The sequence below is a fragment of the Schistocerca nitens genome, chromosome 3, assembly GCF_023898315.1.
Source record: "Schistocerca nitens isolate TAMUIC-IGC-003100 chromosome 3, iqSchNite1.1, whole genome shotgun sequence".
Classification (NCBI taxonomy): Eukaryota; Metazoa; Arthropoda; class Insecta; order Orthoptera; family Acrididae; genus Schistocerca; species Schistocerca nitens.
In genome coordinates, this window is record NC_064616.1 from 295,318,116 (window position 1) to 295,345,214 (window position 27,099).

General features: G+C 39.2%; 1 protein-coding gene across 1 annotated transcript in view; it reads left to right on the forward strand.

Moving 5' to 3' along the window:
* Positions 1–27,099, forward strand: part of LOC126249194 (KICSTOR complex protein SZT2-like) — a 706,154-nt gene that overhangs the window by 444,487 nt on the left and 234,568 nt on the right. The window contains exons 25-27 of the mRNA XM_049950848.1: positions 7,835–8,209; positions 8,411–8,537; positions 19,937–20,143. Of these exons, the coding sequence (XP_049806805.1) occupies positions 7,835–8,209; positions 8,411–8,537; positions 19,937–20,143 (709 nt within the window). The remainder of the gene's footprint in view (positions 1–7,834; positions 8,210–8,410; positions 8,538–19,936; positions 20,144–27,099) is intronic.

Here is a 27,099-nt window from a genome sequence, read left to right on the forward strand (position 1 = left end):
TCAGCGTGTCATTAAGGAGACTGTGAATGTGTGGAAGTGTTCCATGCGGTCTCTCATAGGAAATCAGTTGTCCTCTACCGGCTCCACATTGACCATACATAGCTAACGCATGGTTGCCTCCTCCGTCGGGAGGACCCACTTCGGTGTTGCTGAGGCTCACAAATGATGGTCGTCCACCTCTTGCTGGACTGTAGGACTGTCCACTTTTAGCCACTCTGCGGCAGGTGTTTAACTTTCCCAGCACCCTACCTTCAGTGTTGGGTGACAATGCCTCAAAAGCAGCTTTAGTTTTACGTTTTATGCATGAGGGTGGATTTTATCATTTGATCTAAGTGTTAGCACATGTCCTTTGTCCCTCTGTGTCCTCCACCCTATTGCTTTTCGGGTGGAGGTTTTAATGTGTTGCAGAGTGGCTGGATTGTCCTTTTTATTCTCATGGTCAGCCAGCCGTGGTAATCTGCTCTCTTGTTTTGATCTCTTCTACATGTTTCTTGCATCTCTCTGTGGTTTTCTCGTCCGATTTTGTCCATTTTAGTGTTTGTTGCCCTTCTGTCATTCTTGTGGTTTTCTCCTTTCTTCCAGTTGCGTTTTCTATGTCTCAATTATTTTACTCCCACCCTTATGGAATTATTTTAATCGGAATGTGGGACTGTTGACGCAGCAGTTTGGTCCCTCCCCCCTCTTTTAAACCAACCAACCAACAAATGACATCACGTCACCACACAGAGTTCATCTCATTTATAGTTATATTGATCAAGAAACAAGTCAGAACATGGGCTGATCAGCTCAGTTTTCTAACCCAACAGGACACATTTGAGATACGTTCCCTATTCAGCACTTGTTATGCAGAGAGCAACTTTGCAATATGGAATTCACTCTCTATAAATCATAATTAAAAGTTTTACATATAATCGTATGAGCTGTATTGCTGCTATCGATATTCCCACTGATTATTAACATTAATTTTGTTCCACCAAACTGAAACATCAGTTTGGCAAAATTCAAATTTGTTCTAAACTGGAACATAATTTTTGTTATCTGAAAACATATTTCCATAAAAATCATTCCATTCCATTGTGGCATAGTGGTACAGTAACATTATATTGTTACTATTTAAAAAACAGTCATAGGTTGCACAATATTCTATAATAAGTTCATAAAGAATTTTGTGCAACCAATGACTTTTTTTAAAAAAATAGTACACATTTCCATGTCTTATTATGCCATGACATATGTTCAGTTAAGTCACTCTCAACATATTTTGAGTTGCCTGTATTGTGGTAATTTGTTTCCTTCGTTAACTGAACATCGTATATTAATTTGTAAACTGATGTGACTGAGAGTGCATTTACGGAGTGGAACAATTTAGATAATCATGAGTTAATGGAGAAGTTGTCTGTGAAATTACTGTGCTTATGAAATCATGAACTTTATATAAGAGTTCAGTTATAGATTTGTACAGTCATCAAGAGAGAGCTGGGTGGGATGCAGTTGTGAGGACCTAGTTTCACTCGAGAGTGCCAAGAAAACATAATTGACAATAACACAGTTATTCGGCAGTGATATAGGATTGCCTTCCAAAGCATCGCACCACAGCCGGGCCAGCAGAGCAGTGCCTTGTCAGTATTGGAAGGCTAGTATGTGCTTGTCTTGCACTACCTCCAGCCTAGTGAGCATCAGGTGGTGGCTGTTATGTCACAAGGTGGCCATCGAGCCATGGCCTCTGGTTCTATGTATCGATCTCAAAAGTGCACTTGTTTATGTCAAAGATTTGCATTCAGGAGTCAGGCCCCAGGTCCACGTAAAGCATTGCTAAATCACAGTGGTCAGCTCTCAGCCCTTGTTTAGGAGACAGGAGCTGGCAGCATCAGTGTCTGCCATAAGAATAGGATGCGCAGCAGCAGTGCCCCCCCCCCCCCCCCCTCCCGCTCCTCTCTTGAAGGCAAATGACACACACCATTCAGGTCATGCAGGTCAATTTTCCAGCAGACCTGCAGGGTGATGGCAGCCTCTGCACCCCATCAATGTTGTCTCAGAAGCTGGTAGTGCAGGTGGCAGTGGCACCATCCTTCCAGCCAGACTTGAGGTTCCATAGACGATCAAAGATGGCTAGGCATGCTGAGGGTCGATCTCCATATCATCCCCTCTCACTGGATAGTGGCAACTGATACAAGGGCTTGAGACTATTCACTGGGCAGTTGGCAATCAGCCCTCTGCAATGAGCCATTTGTTGAGAAGGTTGGGGTATTGATGTTGACGCTTCCTATGTGCTCTGCAGTGGTGGATATGGCTACGATATCATGTGTCCTGGTTTTCCATCACTGCCAGCTCTCCTAGTGACTTCAGACTTTTGCAACTTCACCTTTCAGACGCTCTTCTCTGCTGGCTCTGTACCTGAATGCTTATTGTTGTGTTGTACCTGACCTGCCTTATGACACATTGTCCTGCCACTAATATGACAATATCTCTCAGCTTCTTCCATCATGTCATTATGCTTCATTTCCAGACTTGAGCACTCAGTCATTCCCCTGTGCTGTGACAGCTTCCGTGTTTGCCACAGCTCACTCAGCATTTCCCCCTAGCTAGCAGTCTACTGGTCATTGACCGAGGCAGTTCGGCTTCCAGGAGCTGCCAAGGTAGATCTTGAATGAATTTTTAGTGTCAGCTGGGGATACTATCCAGGGGCGTAATATCTCCCCCTTCTTTCAGAAAATTTGTCTCAAATTGGTCAGTTTGGAGTGTACATAACAATCTAATACTACATATTTTGCACCAGTAGTTACACAGCATACTGCTTTAGTTACTTTCTCATTACCATACAATTATTTCTTACACACTGCCACAATTATTCACATACTTACTGGTTCATCTATTAGTTTACACATAATTGACTTACTATGTCTGAGCCTTATTTACCAACCAATGAGTAGATATTTGGTGCACAGGTAAATCTGAGTGGTACACTGACTTTTGCTTGAAACAGAAGTAGCGTACATGAATCGCAATCAGAACCATTACAGCACTGGTAGGTGTCGTGCTTACGGTCAGGTTGTCTATCGTGGTATTCCTGTATGTGCCGGAACATTTGTTTGGCTGTAATTCTCCCTTTTTGCATTGCTACTAGTTCGTTTATTGAGTGTATACTGTCTGGATTCAGGGTATTATTTAGGAAGGTTAAATCTTGGGTAGGCAGCACCTTTAGCAGCTTCTTGGGTCATTACAACATAGGGTGTTCCTTCTTAAATGTGGTCATACAAGTGATCACAACTGGTAGACAAAATGTCATGCCTGCTAAATCCTAGGTCATACTGTTTATTAGTATTCCACTATCCTGTAATTCCACTCTATTCATAGCTGATGGTTTCCTGTGTTCATCCTGAGCACGGGGTCCCGGGTTCGATTCCTGATGGGGTCAGGGATTTTCACCTGCCTCGAGATGACTGGGTGTTTGTGTTGTCCTCATCATTTCGTTGTCATTCCTGAAAGTGGCAAGATTGGACTGAGCAGAGGTTGGGAATTTGTACGGGCGCTGATAACCGTGCAGTTGAGCACCCAGCAAATCAAACATCATCATCATCATCATCATCATCATCATCATCATCCTGTGTTCATAACAGTTTACTATGACTACTTCTAGCAAAAAACTTGAGGAGACGCAGGGAGTGCATATTCTCTGGAAATACAGGTATCACATTAGCACATCCCTCTGACATTCACTTGCTTCAGTTTTTCCCAGGAATAACTGGACGTCACATGCCTGTATGCCACACTTGGGCAGTTCGTAACACTTCCTATAGGGTTTCTGTTGGTCTTCCAATGACATTATAGCGTAGTCATCTCTTTGCTCTGAAATTATTAATACATTTTTGTCCCATACCTGTACCCATTTTGGTATGTGACCACAAAGAAAGGAAACTTTATCACTGTCTGCTCCTCCCTTCAGAAGGCGAAATTACCCAGGCAAAATTACTCAGCTTCCGTATACAAAACCCTCATTGTATTGATTCCTCTACAATGGACAAAAGTACTGTAAAACATGTTATAAATAGAACAGAATACAACTGGATGACTTGCTAATAATCTGCACAAGAACAAACGAAGTGCAATTTAGGCAAACAACAATCTCGAATCTTTATCTGCTGACATGGCCCAAGACTGGAAGGCATTTTAGACATACTGCGGTCATCAGTCATATGTTTCTTCCTTTGTTCAAAAAATGGCTCTGAGCACTATGGGACTTAACATCTATGGTCATCAGTCCCCTAGAACTTAGAACTACTTAAACCTAACTAACCTAAGGACATCACACAACACCCAGTCATCATGAGGCAGAGAAAATCCCTGACCCCGCCGGGAATCGAACCCGGGAACCCGGGCGTGGGAAGCGAGAACGCTACCGCACGACCATGAGCTGTGGACTTCCTTTGTTCCATAAGGTTTCATATTCAGTACTGTAGATGCTGCTGGTATCTGTGGCAATGCACTGACAGTTCCGTTGAAAGACTTAGTACGTCCCACGTGAATAATCGAAGTCTTTATTGGCATGTGTATTTTAACATTGACAGGCAACGTCATTTCCACTACTTGGTATGGTCCGTGGTATTGGGTCAGAAATTACCTTGTTTTGCCTTTTGATGTCTATGGATTCGTCACTAATATCCATTGGCCAACCCTATACTGAAATAATTCCCCTATGCATTGTCCTATCTGTTCTTGTCAGTCTAGGGCTTTTGTATTTGCATGTTTTACTTGTTGGCAATTGACTCATAATTTCTTAGCAACTTTTTTACTGATTCAACATTGGAGCCAAGCTTCGGCTTAATCACTTTGAAAGATGAAAGCATTTTTCTCCATTATATTACATCATATGGTGAAAGAGCAGTAGCTGTCGGACTTTAGAATTGTACGCCGCAGTTACAAAATTTAAATATATGTCCCAGTTTTCATGATTACTGCTAATGTAATAGCTCAACATCTCAAAATTATACAATGAACTATCTCTATTCTCCCATTGGCTGGAGGGTGGAAGGGGCTTGTTAGCAGCTTGCAGATTTGGAGCAATAGACACAGTTGCTTCATCAGATCAGACATGAAGTTGGTACCCTGATCTGTAATTAGCATTTCCGGGATGCCAAATGTGAGCAACCAATTATTTACTAATGCTTGAGCAACTATACTTGCTTTTTGGTCAGGAATTACAACCATTACTATATAACACCAGAAAGGGTCAATTATCATCGATATGTATTTGCTTCCTTTTGGTCTTGTATTAAATGACTCCAAAATGTCCATCCCAAGTATTTCAAATGGTTTAGATGCTTCTGGTGGACGTTGTAATGGACTTGGCCGGTGGTTAAGATAGCTTGTTGCACACAAGGTACGCATTTCCTGACGTACTACTCGACATCTTGTTTTCTAGCGCTCCACCAATGTTTTTCAACAATTCATCTATCAATTACCCTTCATCCATTATAGCAATTTTGCTACTCAAACTCTTGGCATTAGCATGCCTTTTCTGTGGCTTGTGTATTACCTCATAATCAAATTCACTTAAACAGAGTTCCCACCTTGTTTATCTGCTGCAAGGGTCCTTCAGTCCTAATAACTATTTAAGATATGTGTGCTCTGTCACTACCTTAAACCTTTGGCCATATAAATAACAGAAAAAGTACACAATAATATAGATTACTGCTAGCATCTCTTTCACAGTCATGGAATAATTTTGCTATGCTTTGTTCAGTTGTCGGGATTTGTATGCTACAGGACACACTTTACCATCTATATTCTGTCATAGTAAAACCCTCCAGAGCCATATTACTTACATCGCAAAAGAGAATAAATTCTGTTTCAAAATTGGGGGAATGTCAAAACTGGGTCTGATGTCAATGCTCATCTTAAAGCATCAAATGCCATCTGACATTGGGTAGGTCATTCAAATTTTGCTTCTTTCTGTAATGTACAGTTCAAAGGTCTGGCAATTTCAGCAAAGTCCTTTACTATTCGGCGATAATAATTACAGAGACCAATGAAACTCTGCAAGTGTTTAACTGTCTTCATTGGAAGAAATTTCTGAACTGAACATTGATCTGTTCTCACACCTTCCTTACTAATTATATGCCCAGTATAATTTACTTCTATTGCTGAAAAATAACATTTATTGATGCTTAGCATTAGTTGTGCTGTTCTCAGTCTTTTTAATACTTCCTCCAACCTTCCTACATGCTGTTCCATGTCCTTTGAAAGCACTATTATGTTATCCAGATAGATCAACCATGTATTGGTTTCAATCCCCTAAGTACACAGTCCAATAATCTCTGAAAAGTGGCAGGTGCATTCTTGAGTCCAAGTGGCATTCAACGATATTGCAAATAACCTGTGGGATGGAAAGAGCTTTATTTGGCCAATCTTCTGGCACTACTACTATTTGATGATATCCACTCTTCAAATCCATTGTGGAGAAATAGTTACTCCGACCTCAGTTGTCAAGAGTTTCTGTTATATTTGGTATTGGATATGCATTGATGATTGTTCATGCATTGTGAGGTATTGGCAGTCACAGCAAAATCTGTATTTTTTAGTGCCCTCTGCTGACCTTATCAGGACCAAAATTATGAGTGCCCCCCGGGGACTGTCACTATATTCAATAATACCATCAGCTAGCTGCTGGTCAATAAATATTTTCATTATTGGTAACAAACACTTCAGAACTTGATATGGGTTCTTGTACACTGAAGCATTATTCCCATGTTGGTATTCTATGTTGTCTTAGTGGCATTTCTGGTAATAGACCACTCGTTGGTGGAGATGGCAATGATGTCATGCGTCCTGGTTTTCATTCGCTGTCAGCTCTCCTAGCGACTTCAAACTTTTGCAGCTTCACCTGTCAGGGGCTCTTTTCTGCTGGCTCAGCACTCAGCTTGTGACACTCTGCTTTGTCAATAGTATGATGGTGTCTCTTTGCTTGCATGATGTCATTGTGCTTCACTTTCAGACTTGAGCACTCTGTCATTTCCCTATACTGTGATAGCTTCCATGTTTGCCACAACTTGCTCAGCATTTCTCCCTAGTGAGCAGTCTGCTAGTAATTTAGACAGGTGATTTGACATCCAGAAGCTGCCAAGGTAGAGCTTGCATAAATTTTTAGTGTCCGCCAGGGATACTATTCAGGGGTGTAACAACTTGAATCGTGTTTGACGTTTTAGGTTCTTGGTGTGAATTTGAGGTTGCAAGATTTCAGTATGAATTTAAAATTGCTGGAGTTCTGCAGATTACTGCTTACAGTGTTTGGTCATAGCAAGTACTTTGTTGTAAATGGTGTAATGTTACTGATTTTCATTGATGGCAATGCTGTAGCAAACAAATACTGTCCTTATTTCATAAGAGCACAACAGATAGATTAGAGCTGATTTTCAATTTCCTTGTTAAGGAGCAGCTTTGTGTAGTATTACACTATCAATTTAATAAAATATCAGTTTTTTCCCTGTTGGCTGAAGTCAACCAGCTTGACACCTCACATATCTTCATAGATACTTCAGATATATAATAAACTTACCTTCAGTCTTTAAAAACTTAAACTGCCCCCCCCCCCCCACACACACACACACAGAGAGAGAGAGAGAGAGAGAGAGAGAGAGAGAGAGTAGTTCTGTATGTGTGTTCAGTTGTTAGCTCTGATGAAGGACTGGAGGTAAAGTATATAGCTGTTTCTGCTTTCTGATCTGTTATTGAACAAATCTGTTAATTTATGAGTAATAAACTATCCCCAGATATGTAATAATATTTCATCCCAAATTTTGTAATGCTTTTAATAATAAACATTTTTTCCCGTTTTCAGACTGCATGTGGTCACCTCAAGGACATTCAAGCAAACAGTCAGAAAGATGTGAACGTTGTGGAAATAATATCAAACACTGACAGTGATGAAAAGAAACAGCCAAAACCAGATGCATTATGTGACACAAATAAAGATGAAACATCTGCAGAACAACTTCAGGAAGCAACTGAAACACTTAAATTAGAAAGAAGAATAGATAATGTTTTAATGCTGCCATTGTCAAAACTACAGGAGTCTGCAATATGCAAAGAACTGAAACAGTTGCATAATATGATCAAACAAAAATTTAAGAACATTTTGAGGGTGTACTTCAAACCTGTTCCCTCACACCAGGAGTATTACTTTTGTGATCCAGATTGGGAAAAGATACATATGGTATGTGTATAATTTTAATTATGATGCTACTTTTCACACTTTTGTTTTGTAATACTGGATAAAAGTTTTTACATTTTTTATTGGTTAACATATGCTATGGTTCTTAATTTCATTGACAAATTCTGTTTATTACTCATATCAGAAATTCTATATAAATCATTTGTAATATAGAGCCTGTTTGTATTTTGAAATTAATTGCAGGATATGGGCTCATATGACATTGAAATTGAAGGAGAGATCAGGAAAACTGAAACTGGAGATGCTGCAGATATTGAGACTTTCAATTCAGAGTTGGTGGAATTTCAGCCACAGCACTGTGGAATACCAGGTATTTCTCACAGAAAATTATTTGAACAAATTTAAAGATATTGTGTACACATTTCCCTCAAATTCCTCTGTGATCATTCCTCAGTTCCAGAATAATGTAAAATGCATTCCATGGAAGTAGGCATGGAGTTGCGTTCTTGTGTATTGTAGTTATTTCCAGTGTGATAGCAGTTCCTCAATAGCTTTTGTGTGATGTTACACTCTCTGTGTTCTGCAGATTGTAGAGTACTGGAACATATATGGTTTCATTTTTATCTGTAACCATTTCTATACTAGATTGTACCAAAATATTTTTGTTTTAATTTTTAGAATTCTCACGGTCAGTAACAATCTCTATATTCTGTATGACATTTATGGTACACCTGACGTTTCCTGTTTTGGGCATTAAACGGGAAAGTATTGGGAAGAGCATGTTAGTGAAAGTTAGAAAAACTAAGATGATCAAACATTCCTTCTTATATGTCTAATTTTGTTTGTTACTTTTTTTTTTAAGATTGTATGACACAACAGTAGCTCATATTAAATACGGGACCTACAATTAACTGTCCATTGATATCTTTCATATGTATTCTAACATTATTGAGGAAGATTACAGAAAAATCAAACTCTTAATTTAAATTTTTAGACATCAACAGCTGGTGTGAACTTGAATGAAATCCATTTGGGAAGATACTAAATTTCACAAAAAAATTGAAATAAAGTGATAGGAACGACTAACATTTGGACCAGTTTACTACAGTCATCTTTGGTGCATAATGACTTTTGAGCAGCCTGTGATACCTCCCTTATGGCCAGGCTGTATGTAATGGACTGATGTAGTTAGTGGAGCAGATCATGTAGTGGAGGTAGCATTGGTGATTAGTGAGTTTAATGTGAGCATAGGCACATATGGAGTCATCAGTAAAGATGGGATCTGCACTGAGGAATGTTTCTATATCATGGAAGACCAGGATATAAATGAGTGAGATGGTATGCGTTGAGTTTCTGGGTTAGTATAGATAATGTTTCTACACATTGTTCAGTAACATAAAAAAGGCATTAGTGAATCTGAAACAGGTGAAGGTTTTAGGATTCTGAGTGATTAGGAAGGATTCGTCTAGATGATCCCTGAACAAGATGCCATAGGAAGGAGCCATAAGAGTGCCAGTAGCAGTGCTGCTGATTATTTTTTAGGCTCTGTCATCAAAAGAGAAGTAGATAGGAGTGGGAATGTACTCAACAGTCTTACTATGAAGGAGATGGTGCATTTTGAATCATATGGGCATTGGGAGAAATTGTGTTTGGAGCTGCTGGGGTCATGGGCACTGGACCAAACAAGTTGGTGCAGTGCTCGAGACACATGGGCTACATACCGTATTTACTCGAATCTAAGCCGCACTTTTTTTCCGGTTTTTGTAATCCAAAAAACCGCCTGCGGCTTAGAATCGAGTGCAAAGCTAGCGGAAGTTCTTAAAAATGTCGGTGGGTGCCGCCACAACTTAGTTCTGCCGTCGAATATATGTAGCGCATGCTTTGTAGGCACAAAGATAAATACTGGCGCCAAAACCTCTGTGTCCGTAAATAAATTTTAAAAAAAGGTGTAAGACAAGCTTTTTTTCTCCGCGCCGAGTTTCGACCACTGCATTTTCATACATTATCCAACGAAGTAAACACAAATTCCGTATTGTTCATCTTCGAATGTAGCAGCATTTCAATGTACTACGAAAACCCGACTGGCAAGAATGTTTAGGATGTTTGTCAATATGGCCAACTCTACATTCTAAATTTTTTCCTATCTGTGAGAAGAGATGGTTGCTAATAGGAACTTTTATAAATTGTGAATCACATGCAGTATTCTTGTCACCATAAGAATAATACGAATATAAACATTTTGCCATGTATTGTTTCATGTTTGCTGTTATCTGCCGGCCGCGGTGGTCTAGCGGTTCTAGTCGCGCAGTCCGGAACCGCGCGACTGCTATGGTCGCAGGTTCGAATCCTGCCTCGGGCATGGATGTGTGTGATGTCCTTAGGTTAGTTAGGTTTAAGTAGTTCTAAGTTCTAGGGGACTGATGACCGCAGATGTTAAGTCCCATAGTGCTCAGAGCCATTTGAACCATTTTTGCCGCTATCTCATTTAAATCCTGTCTGCGTAATAAACCACAAAACTAGAGTGAGACAACAGCAAACGCGGAAGAATATACATATCATGTCATGTTTATATTTGTATTATTCTTATGCTAAACAGTGATACAGTCAGAAATGAAGCGAGGCAATTGACTAGATTTTTAAATCTAAGATGACTTTAATTTCTGTGCAGAATGTAATGTACTAAAGAGGCGCCTGCAAAGATTTTCAAACGGAGAAAAATTTTCGCTAAACTCTCGTTCAGAACATCTTCTATCATACGCAGTCTATTATTTGGTTCTTGTTGATCATTATCAAAGAAAGCAGCAGTGTAAGTAACAACAACTAGCTGTCTCTTGCCATTGTTTCGCTAATGAGACGATTCCTCTCTCTTTTTTTTTTTTTTATTATTGTAAGCAGCGGTGGCGTGCACAAAAGCAAGCCATGCCGCGAGCGGTGACAGGCCGTAAACACGCAGTATCAGAGTACGACAAACAATGCATGACACAGTACAGTAATGCATTTTCAGCGTAGAGTGACATAAGCACCTATAACAAAGAAAACTGTGCTTATCAGATCAAAGAAAAATAAACAATCAATTCAATGCAGACGAAGCATGTGAAAAAGGAAGGGTACCTGTATAAATACAGACGGTGCGCCTGACGCATAGCAATGGCTACCTGGTAAAGCTTAACTGCTAAGCTTACGACTCGAACCAAACTACTGTAGCTGTATCGTCATTCATTCGACCTAAATTGGAGAGCTTCTGTAAAGTTTGGAAGGTAGGAGACGAGGTACTGGCAGAAGTAAAGCTGTGAGTACCGGGCGTGAGTCGTGCTTCGGTAGCTGAGTTGGTAGAGCACTTGCCCGCGAAAGGCAAAGGTCCCGAGTTCGAGTCTCAGTCGGGCACACAGTTTTAATCTGCCAGGAAGTTTCATAACAACAGTGTTGGATCCTTCATAGTCATAAAGGATGATGGTCAAATCAGGATTTGTTTTGATGTGGCAAGTGGCAGTTCTGTCGACAGTTGTGAAGTGTTGGTCTTTCTGAGGAGAAATATAGGGAATGAAGATGACAGGTTTGAAGATGATCAGTTCTTTGAAAGTCGAAAGGGAATAGGTGGGTTGTAGTGGGTGATGAAAATTGTTGGATTGGAATAAAGACTGTGTGAGGTGAGACTCATTGTTGGCTTGCGTGTGTGCGCGCGTGCGTGTGGGGAAGGGGAGGTGTAGGTGTACATTTAGATCCTCCTGTGGCTATCTAGGTTTTCTGTTGTTCCAATAAAAACTTTAGCAGAATCTGTTATGTTTCCTAATAAAATTCCTCTGTCAAGTCCCTTCCCTTTGCTTACCACAGTACTGAGCTACCACCATATCTTTAATGACCTTGAGATGGCAGTGGTCTGTTAAAAATTCATCATTGCTTAGTATAAGGGATCTAGATTTGTCTGCCAAGGTGTTACATATCTTTGTAATTAGGACTTTATTTATGATTAGGTAATTTGACTCCTTGCTCACGGTGACAAACTCTAAAAGCTGGCAGATTTTGGGGAAAAAAATGTGAGACAGAACATAACAGAATCACTGAGTAATAAATATAGAATGGAATTTAGCACTTTTCAACCTCTACACTGTTGAGTATTTCATAACATATAGTGTGAGTCAATCAACACATTGATGGAACATTGTTATTTTGTAACATTTTTTTTAGTGTGTATGTGTTACACATTTAACACAACAGAAACACCCCAGCTTGTGCAATATACATTGTGATACGAACAGGATAGATTGCTACTCACCACATAGAGAGGGTGTTGTGTTGCAGACAGGCGCAATAAAAAAGATTGCTAAACATTTAAGCTTTCAGACAAAAAAGTCCTTCTTCCAAAATAGAAAACACACACACACACACACGCGGCCACTGTCTCCAGGCACTGGGGCCCGAGGTTGGACTGAGACTGTGTCTGACATAAGTAACAATCTGTTGGGGTGGGTGGTGAGGGTAAGGAGGAGGCATGGGGCAGGGAGGGGAAGGGATAGCAGGTTGAGGGTGAGGGAAGATGCTGTGCTGCCTGTCAGGAATGTGTAGTGTTGCGGTAGGGCCAGGATGGGTTACTAAATTCAAGGGAGAGAGAGAGGAGAGAAGTAGAGACGCAGAAAAGACTAGTAGGTGTCTTGGTGGGATAGTGGGGTGTGTGTAGTGCTGGAGTAGGAGCAGGCAAGAAGGCAGTAGGGGGACAGGAACTAGCAAATGTTGAGGACGGGGGTTACGGGAATCAAGGATATGTTGTAGGGAGAGTTCTCACCTGCACAGTTCAGAAAAGCTGGTGTTAGTAGGAAAAAGCCAGATGATGCAGGTCGTGAAGCACTCATTGAACTGAAGCACATTGTGTTGGGCAGCAACTGTGTGGTCCAGCTGTCTCTTGGTCACAATTTGGCACTGGCCATTTATGCAGACAGACAGCTAGGTAGTTGTCATGCCCACACATAAAGTGATACAACGTCTTGGATTTTCTGTTGTTTGATTGTACATTGTTATATGTGACAAAACTACTGGGAAACTGTGAAGGTGGAGATACGGCAACATGTCTGTGATGCTGTTACAGCCAAACCCATTTCCCATATTATCACTGTATATTACTGGTTCTTCAGTCTTGCTTGTGCACACATGTGCTTTCTTTCGACTGTAGTTAATAGAAATCATATTGTGAAACCAAGACAATTTGCACAACACGTAAGATACTGGACTCATGTTTGGAAACAGCAAGTTCAGATACCTGTGTGGCCATCCTTATTAAGGTTTCTGTGGTTTCCCTAAACCAGTTCAAACAAATGCTTCGTAGATTCATTAAACAGGCCATGGCCAAGTCCTTCCCCAATTTTCCTCCGACTGAGCTAATGCTTTATCACTGATGACCTCTACATCAGCAAGCCATTGTACTGGTTTCCCATTCTTTGATCTGTGCTCTTCTTTTCCATGGATTGCTGTCATTGGTCTCAGTGGTTCATTTGTCATATGTTCTCCATTTAATGAGTGATATGTTGCAAACTTTTGGCTTGCAGTGTGTTCTTGGTGCCATTGTATTCTTCCATCAAACAAATTCCTAAACAAATGTGTTGCAATTGGAATGTCCACATTTGATTGTCACATGCTACTAGCCACAGGAGAGTGCCTACCACATCCAGTTTTCCATATACTCACATCTTTGGTGTTGTTGCTTTGCTGCTCTGCCACAGATGTTCTCCAGGGATGGACATTTTGTATGCTCAGTTGGATGGGCTAGGGCTTAGGTATGCCAGGCCAGCTGCTGAGAATCAACTAACAAGAAGTTCCAGGAAGAGCTCTTCTTGTATCATTAGTTTATCTTGCTTTCTCACAAACTACACAGCAGTGTAGGGGATTGTATCACTTGAAAATACACTGCTGGCCACCGTAAATGCAACACCCTGAAGGAAGCATCCGAATCAAGTGAAATTTACACCATGGGTTTGCAGCGATGAGATATGCAACTGATTAGAATTTCAGCGCAGACGCACATCACGCGCGCCTGTGGCGCCACCTCATAGCGCCATTTAAGGCTTGGCGATTTTGACGAGTGTACGTTCGGCACGTGTGTTTACCTTGTGGTTGTTTCACAAGACGATCAGTTATGCCTCGTAGACAACAGCGAACATCTTTTGATCAAGTATCCGAGTTCGACAGAGGAAGTATAGTGGCTTACCGAGATTGTGGATTATCATACAGAGAAATCGCTAGTCGTGTTGGACGAAACCAAACAACTGTAATGCAGATATGTGACCGTTGGATGCAGGAGGGTACAACGGACCGACGTGGTCGATCGCATTCACCTCGGTGCACCACTGCACGTGCTGATAGGCAAATTGTGCGCATGGCAGTGACGGATCGCTCAGTGACATCCCGAACCATAGCACAGCACATTGCGTCTGTAACACATCATCCAGTGTCTGCGCGTACCATTCGACGCCGTTTACAGCAGAGTGGTCTGTCCGCAAGACGTCCATTGCTTCGTCTACCATTGACGCAGAACCACAGACGTCTCCGTCGCCAATGGTGTGATGACAGACGGATGTGGACAGCAGAATGGAATGACGTTGTCTTTACTGACAAGGCACGCTTCTGTCTGCAGCACCACGATGGTTGGATTCGAGTGTGGAGACACCGTGGAGAGAGAATGCTGGACAGCTGCATTATGCACCGCCACACTGGTCTTGCACCGGGTATTATGGTATGAGGCGGTATTGGATATTACTCTCGCACGCCTCTAGTACGCATTGCCGGTACTTTAAATAGCCGGCGCTACATATCCGAGGTGCTGGAGCCAGTTGTCCTTCCTTACCTTCAGGGCTCGGCCACAGCCATATTTCAACAGGATAATGTGCAACCACACGTGGCACGCATTGTCCAAAGGTTCTTCGTCAATAACCAGATTGAATTGCTTCCCTGGCCGGCTCGCTCTCCGGATCTTTCGCCGATAGAAAACATGTGGTCCATGGCTGCTCAACGAGTGACCCAGATTACATCCCCAGCTGCCACACCAGATGATCTTTGGCAACGTGTGGAAGCTGCTTGGGCTGCTGTACGCCAGAAACACATCCAACGCCTCTTTGACTCAATGCCGAGACTTGTGGCAGCGGTGATCTCCAACAATGGCGGGTACTCTGGCTACTGATTCTGGCAGGAACCACATGTCACAGGCGTCTGTACACGTAATCATCTGATACTTGGTCAACATGTTATCTACAAAATAAATCTTGTTGTGCTACCTCTTGTCTTTCTTGGTGTTGCATTTATGGTGGCCAGCAGTGTAGAATCACTTGCATATCAGATCACTTTTTTACTATGGTTGTCATCACATAAACACAGTTATGTTGCTGGAGCACAGAATTACTATACAGCTCCAAATTATGGGTGATGTACAATTTTTTAACAGAATTTATATCCTACAAAATTGAATTATCCATGTCATTACTCGCTTCACTTTGATGGGTTCTGGAAGTACACTTGTAACAAAGGGGTACCTCTCAGTTATGTCAGTGTGCCTATTTTTTGATGAAGTTTGTAGCAATTCGCCTACTTTGTTTCTTCGTTTGTTGTCCTCGGTGTCGACATGCTGGTTGAAAAAATAGGGGGTGGACATGCAGTAATGTGTACTGTAAATGATGTAGCTGACAGATGCACAGTTGCATTTCACAGTCTTTTCTTTCACTTTTCACAATCCCCCCCCAATACTACACGGTTGTATATGACCAATGCACTATTGTTCTAATTTCCCTTAAAAATGGTTATAATGGCTCTAAGCACTATGGGACTTAACATCTGAGGTCGTCAGTCCTCTAGACTTAGAACTACTCAAACCTAACTAACCTAAGGACATTACACACATCCATGCCCAAAGCAGGATTCGAACCTGTGACCTTATCAGCAGCACAGTTCCAGACTGAAGTGCCTTGAACCGCTCGGCCACAGCGGCCGGTGTAACTTACCGTAAGCCTCATTAATAGTTTCCAGGCGAACATCCACATACTGCTGCAATAGTTTTTGTTGAACATCTACGAGCAGTAAAAACATAACCACATAATTCACAGTCCTTTTGGAATAATCAGGTACGTATGCAACAGACACTGTCATTGCTTTAACACATGGCCTATTAGTGTAAAACTTATTTCACTGTTAAGTTGATGCATTGTTGTCATTCTAACCAACACAGGTTCCTCGTCTGAAATTCAGTCATGGACTGACTGTCTCGTGACCAAAACTCAGGTCCTTACATGTCCTCACAATAATAGGTACTGAAACTACACATTGTTCAAAGTGAAATTAACAGAAATTACAATTCAAACTTACTTCATTAAATTAACTGAATACTTCGAAAGATTGGTTTAACAGTTTCTTCCACTAGAACAGTTAGGCCGAATTATTGGTTTAAATCATGAAATTAGCAAATATAGTTATGCAAACAATAGTTTTGACAAAACTGTTAATAACTTTGGAATTAATTAAGGGCTGGCTTTGCTAACATGTTTTCGAATAGAGCCAAATAAATACTCTTAAGAATACTATTAGTTTGTCCTCCAAATGTAACAATAGAATTTAAGTTATGAAACAATTACTGATTTCACCCTGTAATGAAAGATACTAACTAGGAATAGACAAAATAAATTGGAAACTCAATTACATACATAAAGCTAAGCACAAAATTAGATCTGGTTTTATATTCTTTAAAACTGAGAGCCAACCTTTCTATTTTAAGAAAATGCAGATTATATTCACATATGTTAATGGTAATTAGTTAAAAGTGAGGAAAATGAATTTTAAGAAGGCAGATGGCAAAACAAGAGAGGAAGTAAAAATATCCCAGCTTGCTTTGTCGCAAATTGCTCTTGCAAATTGATATTACTATCAAGTAAATGGGTAATAAACACTATTGTGTTGGTTCTGCATGCACATCCAATTAGCAAACAAATAAATAGCATATATAAAAAAGACATATGATATTAAATGACAACCACAACACAAATGGAAATTAAATATATGCCTAGCAACAGCAACTGTTCTCAAAATTTCCATTACTTTGAATTTTGTGTATCTTCTTCAAACAGTTTCTGTTTAATAGTGTAACTAGGGGTATTGTACAGCATGACACAAGTGGGATGTGAGTCGTATGGAAGAAGTGGAGTGTTAGTACAAATGAAAGTCATACAAACCAAGAAAATGTGGAGTAGTTGTGGATAAAAGGGATCCTACAAGAAGGTATTCCATATGCCTGTCTCATGGGCAATGGGATGGGTGGCTGGAAAGGAAAAAAAGAGGTGAAAATGTACAGTAAGGAGCATTCTGGTAGAATGTAAATAATCTGAGAATAAGGGAGACTATCAGCAATGCAGAAGCATTAAGTCAATGCCTACACATGTGTGTGTGTGTGTGTGTGTGTGTGGGTGGGTGGGTGTGTGTGTGCGCGCGAGCGCATGCACTCTAGTGTTTATTCCAAAAGCTAGCAAGTTTGTTTTATCTTTTTTGTGTGCCTGTCGATGACTCGACATTTCTGCTATTTGGTTCAGTGAGTGACCATCTTTACTTCTAAATTGTTTAAAAAGAATAGTGATTTTTCAGGGCAACTGTGGAATAATGAAAAGGGACTGAGGTAGGCACAGACAGCATGAAACTGCCTCCTCTTTAGGATGACTAGCTTGCAAGAGAGCAGGGGAAGTTGGCCTAAGCCATCTGCCCTGTAGGAGATCTAGAACTCAATGGATAAGATTTAGAAGTGTGTCTCTGTAGGCAGATGCAGGAGGTAGTTGCATGTCCTGTCTCTTAAACTGCTTGATTTAGTGTTCCAAGTGTGCTGGACTATGCAGCACCTCAGTATGGCTCTGTACTACCCTTGGGGTTCAATCTGTCAATTCAATATGCATGCAGGTGCACATGTACCTCACTGGAATGACTAAGTACTGAAAGCAAAATATTAATGACATAGGAAGGCAATAAAATTTTTTAATTTTGTGGGGTCCACGGTGCAATTGACAGCTGGGGTTGTACATACAATTACTTGGTTGTACAGCACTGTGGTTATTGCTTTAAACACTGTTCTTATCTCCCGTGCAAGTGGAAATTATGTGGCGTGCAAAATTGTGTGTGTTTTCACTTCCACTTGTAGACCATTGTAAGTCATCACTGTTTGGGCAACTTGCCACAGATAAGTACTGTTTGAAGTGTTCAGTTGTTCTTTCAGTACTGCACAATCTGAGAAGATCTTTTATTTGAAATTTGTTACGTAGTAGACCAACAGTAAGAAAATATATTTTCTTACTCCATATTTTTTATGAGCTGATGTTCTGTTTGTAGATCATTGTTTTAGTAAGTGCTCACTTTGCTTACATTAGTTGTTCTATATCTAAGGAAGGCTAAGCAACATACTCTTACAAAGCTATCACATTTTTAATGAGATGAGGAGGAGCTTAGTGTTTAACATCCTGTTGACAATGAGGTCATAGCTTGGATTTTGGAAGGATTGGGAAGGAAACTGGCTTGCTCTTTTAAAAGAACCATCCTAGTATTCACATGAAGCGATTTAGGGAAATTATGAAAACCTAAATCAGGATGGCCAGACGCAGGTCTGAACTCTCGTCCTCCTGAATGCGAGTCCAGTGTGCTAACCACTGCGCCGCATTGTTCAGTTTAATGACATAAGTTGGACGCATAGCTGGTAGGCTATAATGTGATTTTTTGCATTATGTTTCCTATTATTTCCTGGCATCTTGTTTAAAGATACTGTGAAATTTGACAGTGAGTGAGAAGTGTACCACTTGTTATAGGTTAGTGAGTTGTGGGGTACACTATCAATTGTGTAGCAAGAGCAGGAGTGAATGTTACAGGGAAGCTAATCAGAAGGTTAGTGAGGAAGCTAGACAAGAATTGGAGAGGTTATGTGGGTGGGGTTGCACAAAATCCTTCCTATCACAATTACAGCAAAGTCTAAGAAGCAAAACTTGTTAACACTGGTATTCAAATATCAGAATTTGGCAATGTCATGCACACTGTTGTTATAAAAGGTATTTACTGGGAATAGTTGATAATTATTTACAGTCATTTCACTTTCAGTTTAACTAGCTTACTCTGTATAGCATTGGAAATTATTGTATTGTTAACTAATACTATTTTAATCAAAGAAAGAGGAAAAAATACAAAATCCAATTCCGTGATTTAATATTAATTTTAGATGTGAAGATGCTGTCAGTATTTTATTGCAGTTTTTTTTATTTGCTTTAATTTAGTTAGTTACTGTGAACTTTTGTTTCATAATGATACTTACTGTAATGCTTTGTGTATTGCTTTATTGCTCTTGTTTTTTGCATCTTATTTGTGTACAAAGAAAAAGGTGTAAAATTTTTTTAAGCACAGGAACACTAAATACATAGCACAGTCCTGTTTTCTGGACTGATAAACTATAGAAACCATACTTAGAATCATTAGATATTGGTTATAGAACTACTCTAGATGTGGATTTCTTCCTGATTGTACTGTGTACATAGTGAAGCAAAAGTGTTATTGTGAGTCTTGAAGTGTCAACTGTTTCCATAAAAAATGCACATCACCCAAATTGTTTCACCAGGATAAGGTAGGGGGATAATACACTAAGAAGGGAAGCAATCGTGTAATGTTCAGGATTGGCACTGATGGACACAGTACTGAAGTGAACTTTTTGTAAGATTAGCAAAAGGACTGATTTTACAATTTACATTTAATACTTTATTTTGTTTCATTTCTGATTACAAGTCACTGGCTGGGAGGCTCACCCTCTTCAAACTCCAGATGATGCCAGAACGTCACTTCTCTCTAACATGGACTCTGATAGTATCAGTGATATAGAAGATGATGACATATCAGATGAAGCACCACCATTGTTCCTTCATTTGACCTGCACTATTCATGCTAAGGGTAGCTCTGGAAGCTGCACAGTTACAACTTTGCCAACATGCATAAGTAAGTACTTTACTTCTTGTTTTCAAATAACATAATTTTCCACTTCAGCTTCATTTATTATATTTTGTGTTTACTAAAGCTAAAGTCCACAGAGTGTGTTTCTAAATTCAGATATATTTTTGAATGTAACTGATATTCTGCCACAAATGACAATTCCTGATTTTGGCCTGGATGAGATGGAGGGAGGACATAATGATGAGACCATCTAGAAATTTTACAGATTTTTTTTTTAATTATTATTTGTAAAATAACTTGAAGTGATACAAGACATGGGAATAGATCTTATTACTTCCCATTTCTGTTTAGCATTATATATTCACATTTCTATAATCTTCCTTGGGTCCCTTTTATACGAGGGTACGTCAATTATTATGTGCAATTTAGTTATATTTTTGTTTATTTTGGTAGTACTGTCATTTTACGTTGATGACACATGCCTTGTTTATTTGTTGTTATATCTTTGCAATTTTCAAGCTGCTAGGTTAGTTTCATTATCACTGCCATGCTGTTAATCATGGCTGCTTCGCTGTTTATTTGCACCAAAGAAGAGCAACGTTCAGTGATCCGATTTTTGTGGTCAGAATGTGTATCAGGGGCCAAAATTCATCAAAGACTTTCGGTACAGTACGGGAACAGTGTTTTGCCACAAAGGAGTGCCTATGAATGGATTAAAAAATTCCGAAATAGTTGCACAAGTGTTATGCACGATGAAGGAGCCGGACGACCATTTACCACCACAAATGAAGAAACCATTGAGCGTTCACGTGAAATGATTCTCATAGACAGATGATTATTGACGAAGTGGCACATCATCTGCAAATTAGTCACAGTTCTGCCTACAAAATCATCCACAACAGACTTGGGTTTCATAAAGTTTGTGCAAGATGGGTCCCAAAACAACTCGCACAGTTGCATAAACAAATGCGCTTGGACATCTGCGAAAAACATTTGGATTGCTATGGTAACGAAGGGGACAACTTCTTAGACAGGATCATTACTGGTGACGAAACATGGATCCGTCATTACAAGCCGGAGAGTAAATGGCAGAGTATGTAATGGAAACATCCAAATTCGCTGTGAAAGAAAAAGTTGAAGACCCAACTGTCCACTGGAAATCTGATGCTTACGTTTTTTTAGGATGCACAGGGTCCGGTACTGGAACATTACGGGGAAAGGGGCACAACAATATACAGTGTATGTTACATTGAGATGCTTACTGCCAGGCTCAAGCCTGCAATTTGAAGGAAACGCCAAGGATTGCTATCAAAAGGTGGTGTGTCGTTGCACGACAATGCCCGTCTGCATACTGCTGCCCACACTGCTAAAACACACCAGAAACTCAAATTTGAAGTATTGGATGATCCTCCATATAGTCCAAATCTTGCCCCTTCTGACTATCACTTGTTTGGTCCACTCAAACAGGCATTAAGAGGCTGTCAATTTGCCTCGGCTGAAGCAGTGAAAGAAGCGGTGCATTCCTGGCTCACAACTCATCTGAGAACCTTCTTTTATGAGAGCATTGGGAAGCTTGTAAAACAATGGACCAAGTGCATTGAAACGCAAGGAGACTATATCGAAAAATGGTATTCTTGTAAGTTTCCTATTTGATTACAATAAAATTTTATAACAACTTTGCGGATAATAATTGACTTACCCTCGTATTACTGACAGCATATTAATATGTTCCTGATATCTGGATAGTTCTGTTCAGAATTATTGATTCTCAGTTTGTGAGTACTGAACAATACTATGGTGAAATTTAAGGAAACAAAATGTAACTTCACAAAATAACGCCCTTTGGAAAGTGTCCACTTCATGTGGGACCTAAATTAATGTTTGAGCAAGGTGACACAGTGCTAAGATACTTGACTCACATCCAGGAGGATGGTGGTTCAGATCCTTATTTGGTCATGCAAATTTAGGTGTTCCTTGGTTTCCCTCAACCACCACAGATAGAACCCTGAGTTGTTACCTTAGTAAGCTTACAATATTCATTCCTGTTCCCACTCTTATCCAAACCTGCACTAATTTTCAGTCTGTAATATCATCACTATTATTGCAACATTAAATTGTTAAAACAGTTCCCTAATGCATTTTGCCACAGTCCATCCATTTTTGCTGTCTTAAGCTTTCAGAATAAGTCTGATGTCATTTAGTAGGTCTGTCTCCACCACAAAAGAACAATAATGTTGAGGCTAAATTTATTAACTTAATACCAAAACCTGTCTTGTTCTGATGATGGAAATACGATATGCTAATGATGAAAATACAGTACACTGTGTCACAACAGCTGTTATGTGTGTTCAAAACTAGTATATAGTCATTAAACTTAGCTTGACAGGAATTTGTATCTGGAAAATTATGTCAATATGTGATTGAAAGATACTTTATATCTTCTGTATCACTCAGCATGAAAACTCAGTTTTAGTCTTAAAATCTCTATTAAAAATATGATTCAACAGCTAAAAGAAGATTATGAGAAATGGCATCTCATAATCTTTCTAAAGAAAACAAAATATTTGCAGATACAAGACTCACTAAATGCTCACTTAAATGCTACAATAAAAAAATCTGTTCAAGTTACTCTTTTCATCAAACAGCAAAAGTACAGATAATGTGAACCACAAGATTGATCAAGTTAAGTGTGTCATATCTTAACTGAACCATGAGTTGTGGAGCATGAATGAAATGAGAAACACAAAATGTGTTATTTAATTGCTAACTGTTAGTAGTATTAGCTATATGTGGTAGAACCAAAGCCTCCCTCTGGAATTGGGCTCTTGGAGGAGAAGCAATAGCATCTCTTACACAGATTATGTGGAAAATGTCAGCCCAAGGGAGAGTGTGAAAGTGAAGGGAATAGTTCTAAACACAATAGTATCATCTGTGTTGGTATTTATTTATTTGTTTATTTACTATATGTGTTTATTTTACTAGGCAAGAATAGGTCCTTCAAAGTGTCATTCTGATATGTGCACCCTCTTATAACCCAAAGTCTATTCATTAAGTTTGAAGTAAGTTGAAATTTGGGCAGCTGGTCACAATTTCACAGCACTTGGCATGCTGACATATTGATACACTGCAGAGAGAGGTAGCAGTGGTAGAATTTAAATAAACAGTTTTCAGAGTACTCATCTTTTATTATTGTTCTTTGTTGTTGAAAGTTGTGGGCTTGTAATCCATGTCCATGCTAGATTCTAGAATGCAACTTGATATACTGGTCTAGAGGATGCTCGGTTTCATTTTCTTAAATGATATGAACACTGGTTGAGTTTCTTTTGTTTAATAGATATATTTTTCATTATTTCACTTCACAATACAAATAAGTTCAACCTCCACACTAACTCAGCACATACATGACTTGTACTTCATGCTCGTACTGAACAAGAACAAAGATTTACTTATAACAACATGTAGCAAAGAAAATACTAACAAATATCAATCTATTCATGCAAAATCATCTTTGGAACATACATTACAAAATTAAAGTACAAATAATTCTTTATCGTTACTTATCTTGCTAAGAAGTCCATAATAATCATAATGATTACATAAAGTGTTTATGTATGTTGAGATATATACATTTTCGTATAGCTATATGGTAGTGGATTTCTGGGTTTTGAGTCTTTAACTTGGGAATCAGTCATATCATATTATTTAGGATCAGTTAGTGCATTCTATTTCATGATAACCAGTTTTATTACATCAGATAGCCCTAGAGATTTTGTTTAAAGTTAACACAGGAATGTGCATAGTACTGCAGTGGTGGTAGTAGTTCAAAGGGTACTAGGAAAGTTTTTCAGTACAGCTTTATTTATTTAGTTTTGAAGTAATTTCCACCACATTGAATACAATTCTCCATCCTCCGAAACCAATCCCTAAACCAGTTCTACCAAGTTTCTGTAGGAGTGAAGATTGATGACTTGGGCAGGCACTGCTCAGTGTACCACTTAGCTATGACTGTCTTCTGTGTGTCCAAAACAACTTGTTCCACAGTTCCACTCAATTTGAAAAGAACAGCTATCATTTTCTTCTTTACTGAAGCTATGGATGTGTTGTCATCTTCAAAGACCCAAACTTCATTTTGAGTCTTATTTGGCACATCGTAATAGTACAGCCAAGTCTCGTCACCTGTCATGATGTTATCACAAACTGCGATTATCTCTTAGAAAACTTCGTTCACATTTCTCAGCACCAAGTCACACATCATATCATCTGCTCTTCTGTCAGTTGATGTTGCGCACAGGTACAACAAAGTTTTTTTACTTGCAAATGATCATGCAGAATAAAATGAACTGCTGGTGCATTTAGCCCTAAGGTATCCTCTGTCTGCTTATCAGTCACTCGCCTGTCTTCTCTAGCATTTTCCCCACAGTATCAATGTTTTCCTCCGTAATTAATTATTGTGGACTTCCTGTCCTCTTAGTGTCCTCTAGAATGAAATTTCCTCTTTGGAATTCTCTGTACCACCTGAATATAGTTGTACGTTATGGACACACATCACCGAGTGCAAGAGGCATTTCTTCGAAGCACTGGTCTATGTTTAAACCATGCATGAAGTTGTACCGCAAAACTGCCCGAATCTCACTTCCTGACCACGATGCCATAGCAAACACTTCAAACTAACCCTGCTAGTGAATGACTGTGTTCACAGACTTGGCACAGGGGCTAGAATGCAAATATGAAGTATTGTCAGAACACAGCAACAATCAGCCTCCTGCGACTCAGTGTTGTGTCGTATTGCATAACTTTTCAAGTATCCTTTGTAGTATGCGTGGGTTAGTAATGTAATGTTAGTCCTATTATCATTCTATTAAGCAAATTTCTCAAAATATGATTTAGCTGTTAAATGAGTGAAATGATATATTAATGGAAAAGCATGGTAACATTACCAAAACAATCACATTCACAGAAAGAAACACCTGGTTTGGAGAAGAGTGAAAAAGAATTGGGTAATGTTAAAAGAACAAGCAGAAAGGGAAGAAAAGAATCAGGAAGAGATAGGGCTGAAGAGAATTTCAGGAGTGGTGATAATGTGACAGAGAGACTGGTTCACTGTTAGGCAGGAGGAAGACCACTGTGATATTCTGACATGGAAGCTATGCCAGTGATAACAGGAATAGCTTTAATCTCTTTTTGAATAGTGTATTTTTTTGGATGAGATGTAAGTTAATATACAGTTTGTTTCGTAGGTAAATGACTGACATGGAGAAAGATTCTGAATTAAATCCTAGATTTATCATATCTTGTACTGCAGTTATCGAATGGCAGTAATTATTTAATATGTAAGGAGAGTTTTTGGGACACCAGTAACTAATAAACTGATGAAAAAAGTTGATCATGTGAAAATCATGTCATTTATCGGGTTGCATCTAACCAGATCTTATGAAAGATAAATATGATCGATCAACCAAATGTTAACACTTGTATCTTACAGAAGCATTCATATGTGTCTGCAGAAATTTATCTAAGCGGAGCAAAATTCTAAAATTACCATTTTTATGCAATTGAGTTGAAGAATTTGACAATGTATCTTGCCCAAAGAATTCCTCTTGAATAGACGCACACTACACTTTCTGTATCCTGAATGATCGATAGTTATCCTCTCTAAATCTTTTTTTGAAGTAAATTACTTTTTTACTTAAAAAGTTAGTGTATTTTATTAATACATGCATAGGACAACTTTATATGTTATTAACATGATTATCGATGCTACCTTTTCTGAGTTAATGACTTGAAACTACATCATCATATGTTTAAGCCAAACATATCTATTGAGTTAGATAATAAAGCTAGAAAATGTTCACAAAATACATCTCTGTTCACATAATGCTAGGTTGACCCAGAAAATTAATGATCAGAAATAAAAAAGAGCTCAGATGACAGAAAAGATATTGCTGGATATGAAGAAAAGCAATAAGAGAAAATGCCATTGATTAATATATCCTTCACATATCAGAACTAAACTTTAAAAATGTTTCTTATAGAACTTTGATACAATGTGGAATACTTTATTTGCTTGCTGTATTTTAAATATGATCACGTTAACGGATTTATCTATCTTCATGGCTTGTACTTTTTTTGTTGACTGGCATAATTAAAATTTAACAAAATGGCTTATGAATGCTACATTTTTCAGTGTTCGTTTAAAGTGTAATCTAGGGTCACTATTCAACTAGAGAGATGTGGGAAACTTTGAAAAACCACTCTCAGTTTGACCGAGGACTGCAGTGAGAGTATCCTTGTCTTCCAATTTGTTTTGTTTTGACAAACTGCCTCTTGGCTTCTGTCTCAGGTTCTTCAGCCGATATCCATCTAATGATTTTACTGACGTTTCGCCAGCACGAGTGGCTGGCATTGTCAAAGCTTCACCCTCCATTGCCAGTAGAGGGTGAAGCTTTGACAATGCCAGCCACTCGTGCTGGCGAAACGTCAGTAAAATCATTAGATGAACGTCGGCCGAAGAACTCGAGACAGAAGCCAATAGGCAGTTTGTCAACAAGTGGCCATGAAAGCCTTAACAATTTTGTTTTGTTTTAGTGGTAAACCTTCTGCCATGTTTTTGAATTGCATAAAGTAAAAGAGAAAGCTTCTGTTGGCTGTGACAGTCTGTTCTTCCCAATTTAATGCTCAGTCAGGATTATGATGAGATCATTTACTGTTGTTTGATATGGCAATATGGTACCCTCGAAGAATATGCAAGAAATGTCCTTGCCAAAATGTTTATTGATCAACTTATGTTACATTGTAACAATTGCATGTTAGTTTAAGATGCAGGTTTTGTGCCCTTCTTGATACAGAACAGAGGTCATCATTCATGTCTCAGATGGAGGAATAAACTGTCACTGAGACAAAACTGAATTTCGTTGAGATTTGAGTGATAGTTCCAATAATGTAACACAAGCAAAATACCATTGATATACAGGAAAAGAAGAAATGGTTTGAGGAATGAACCT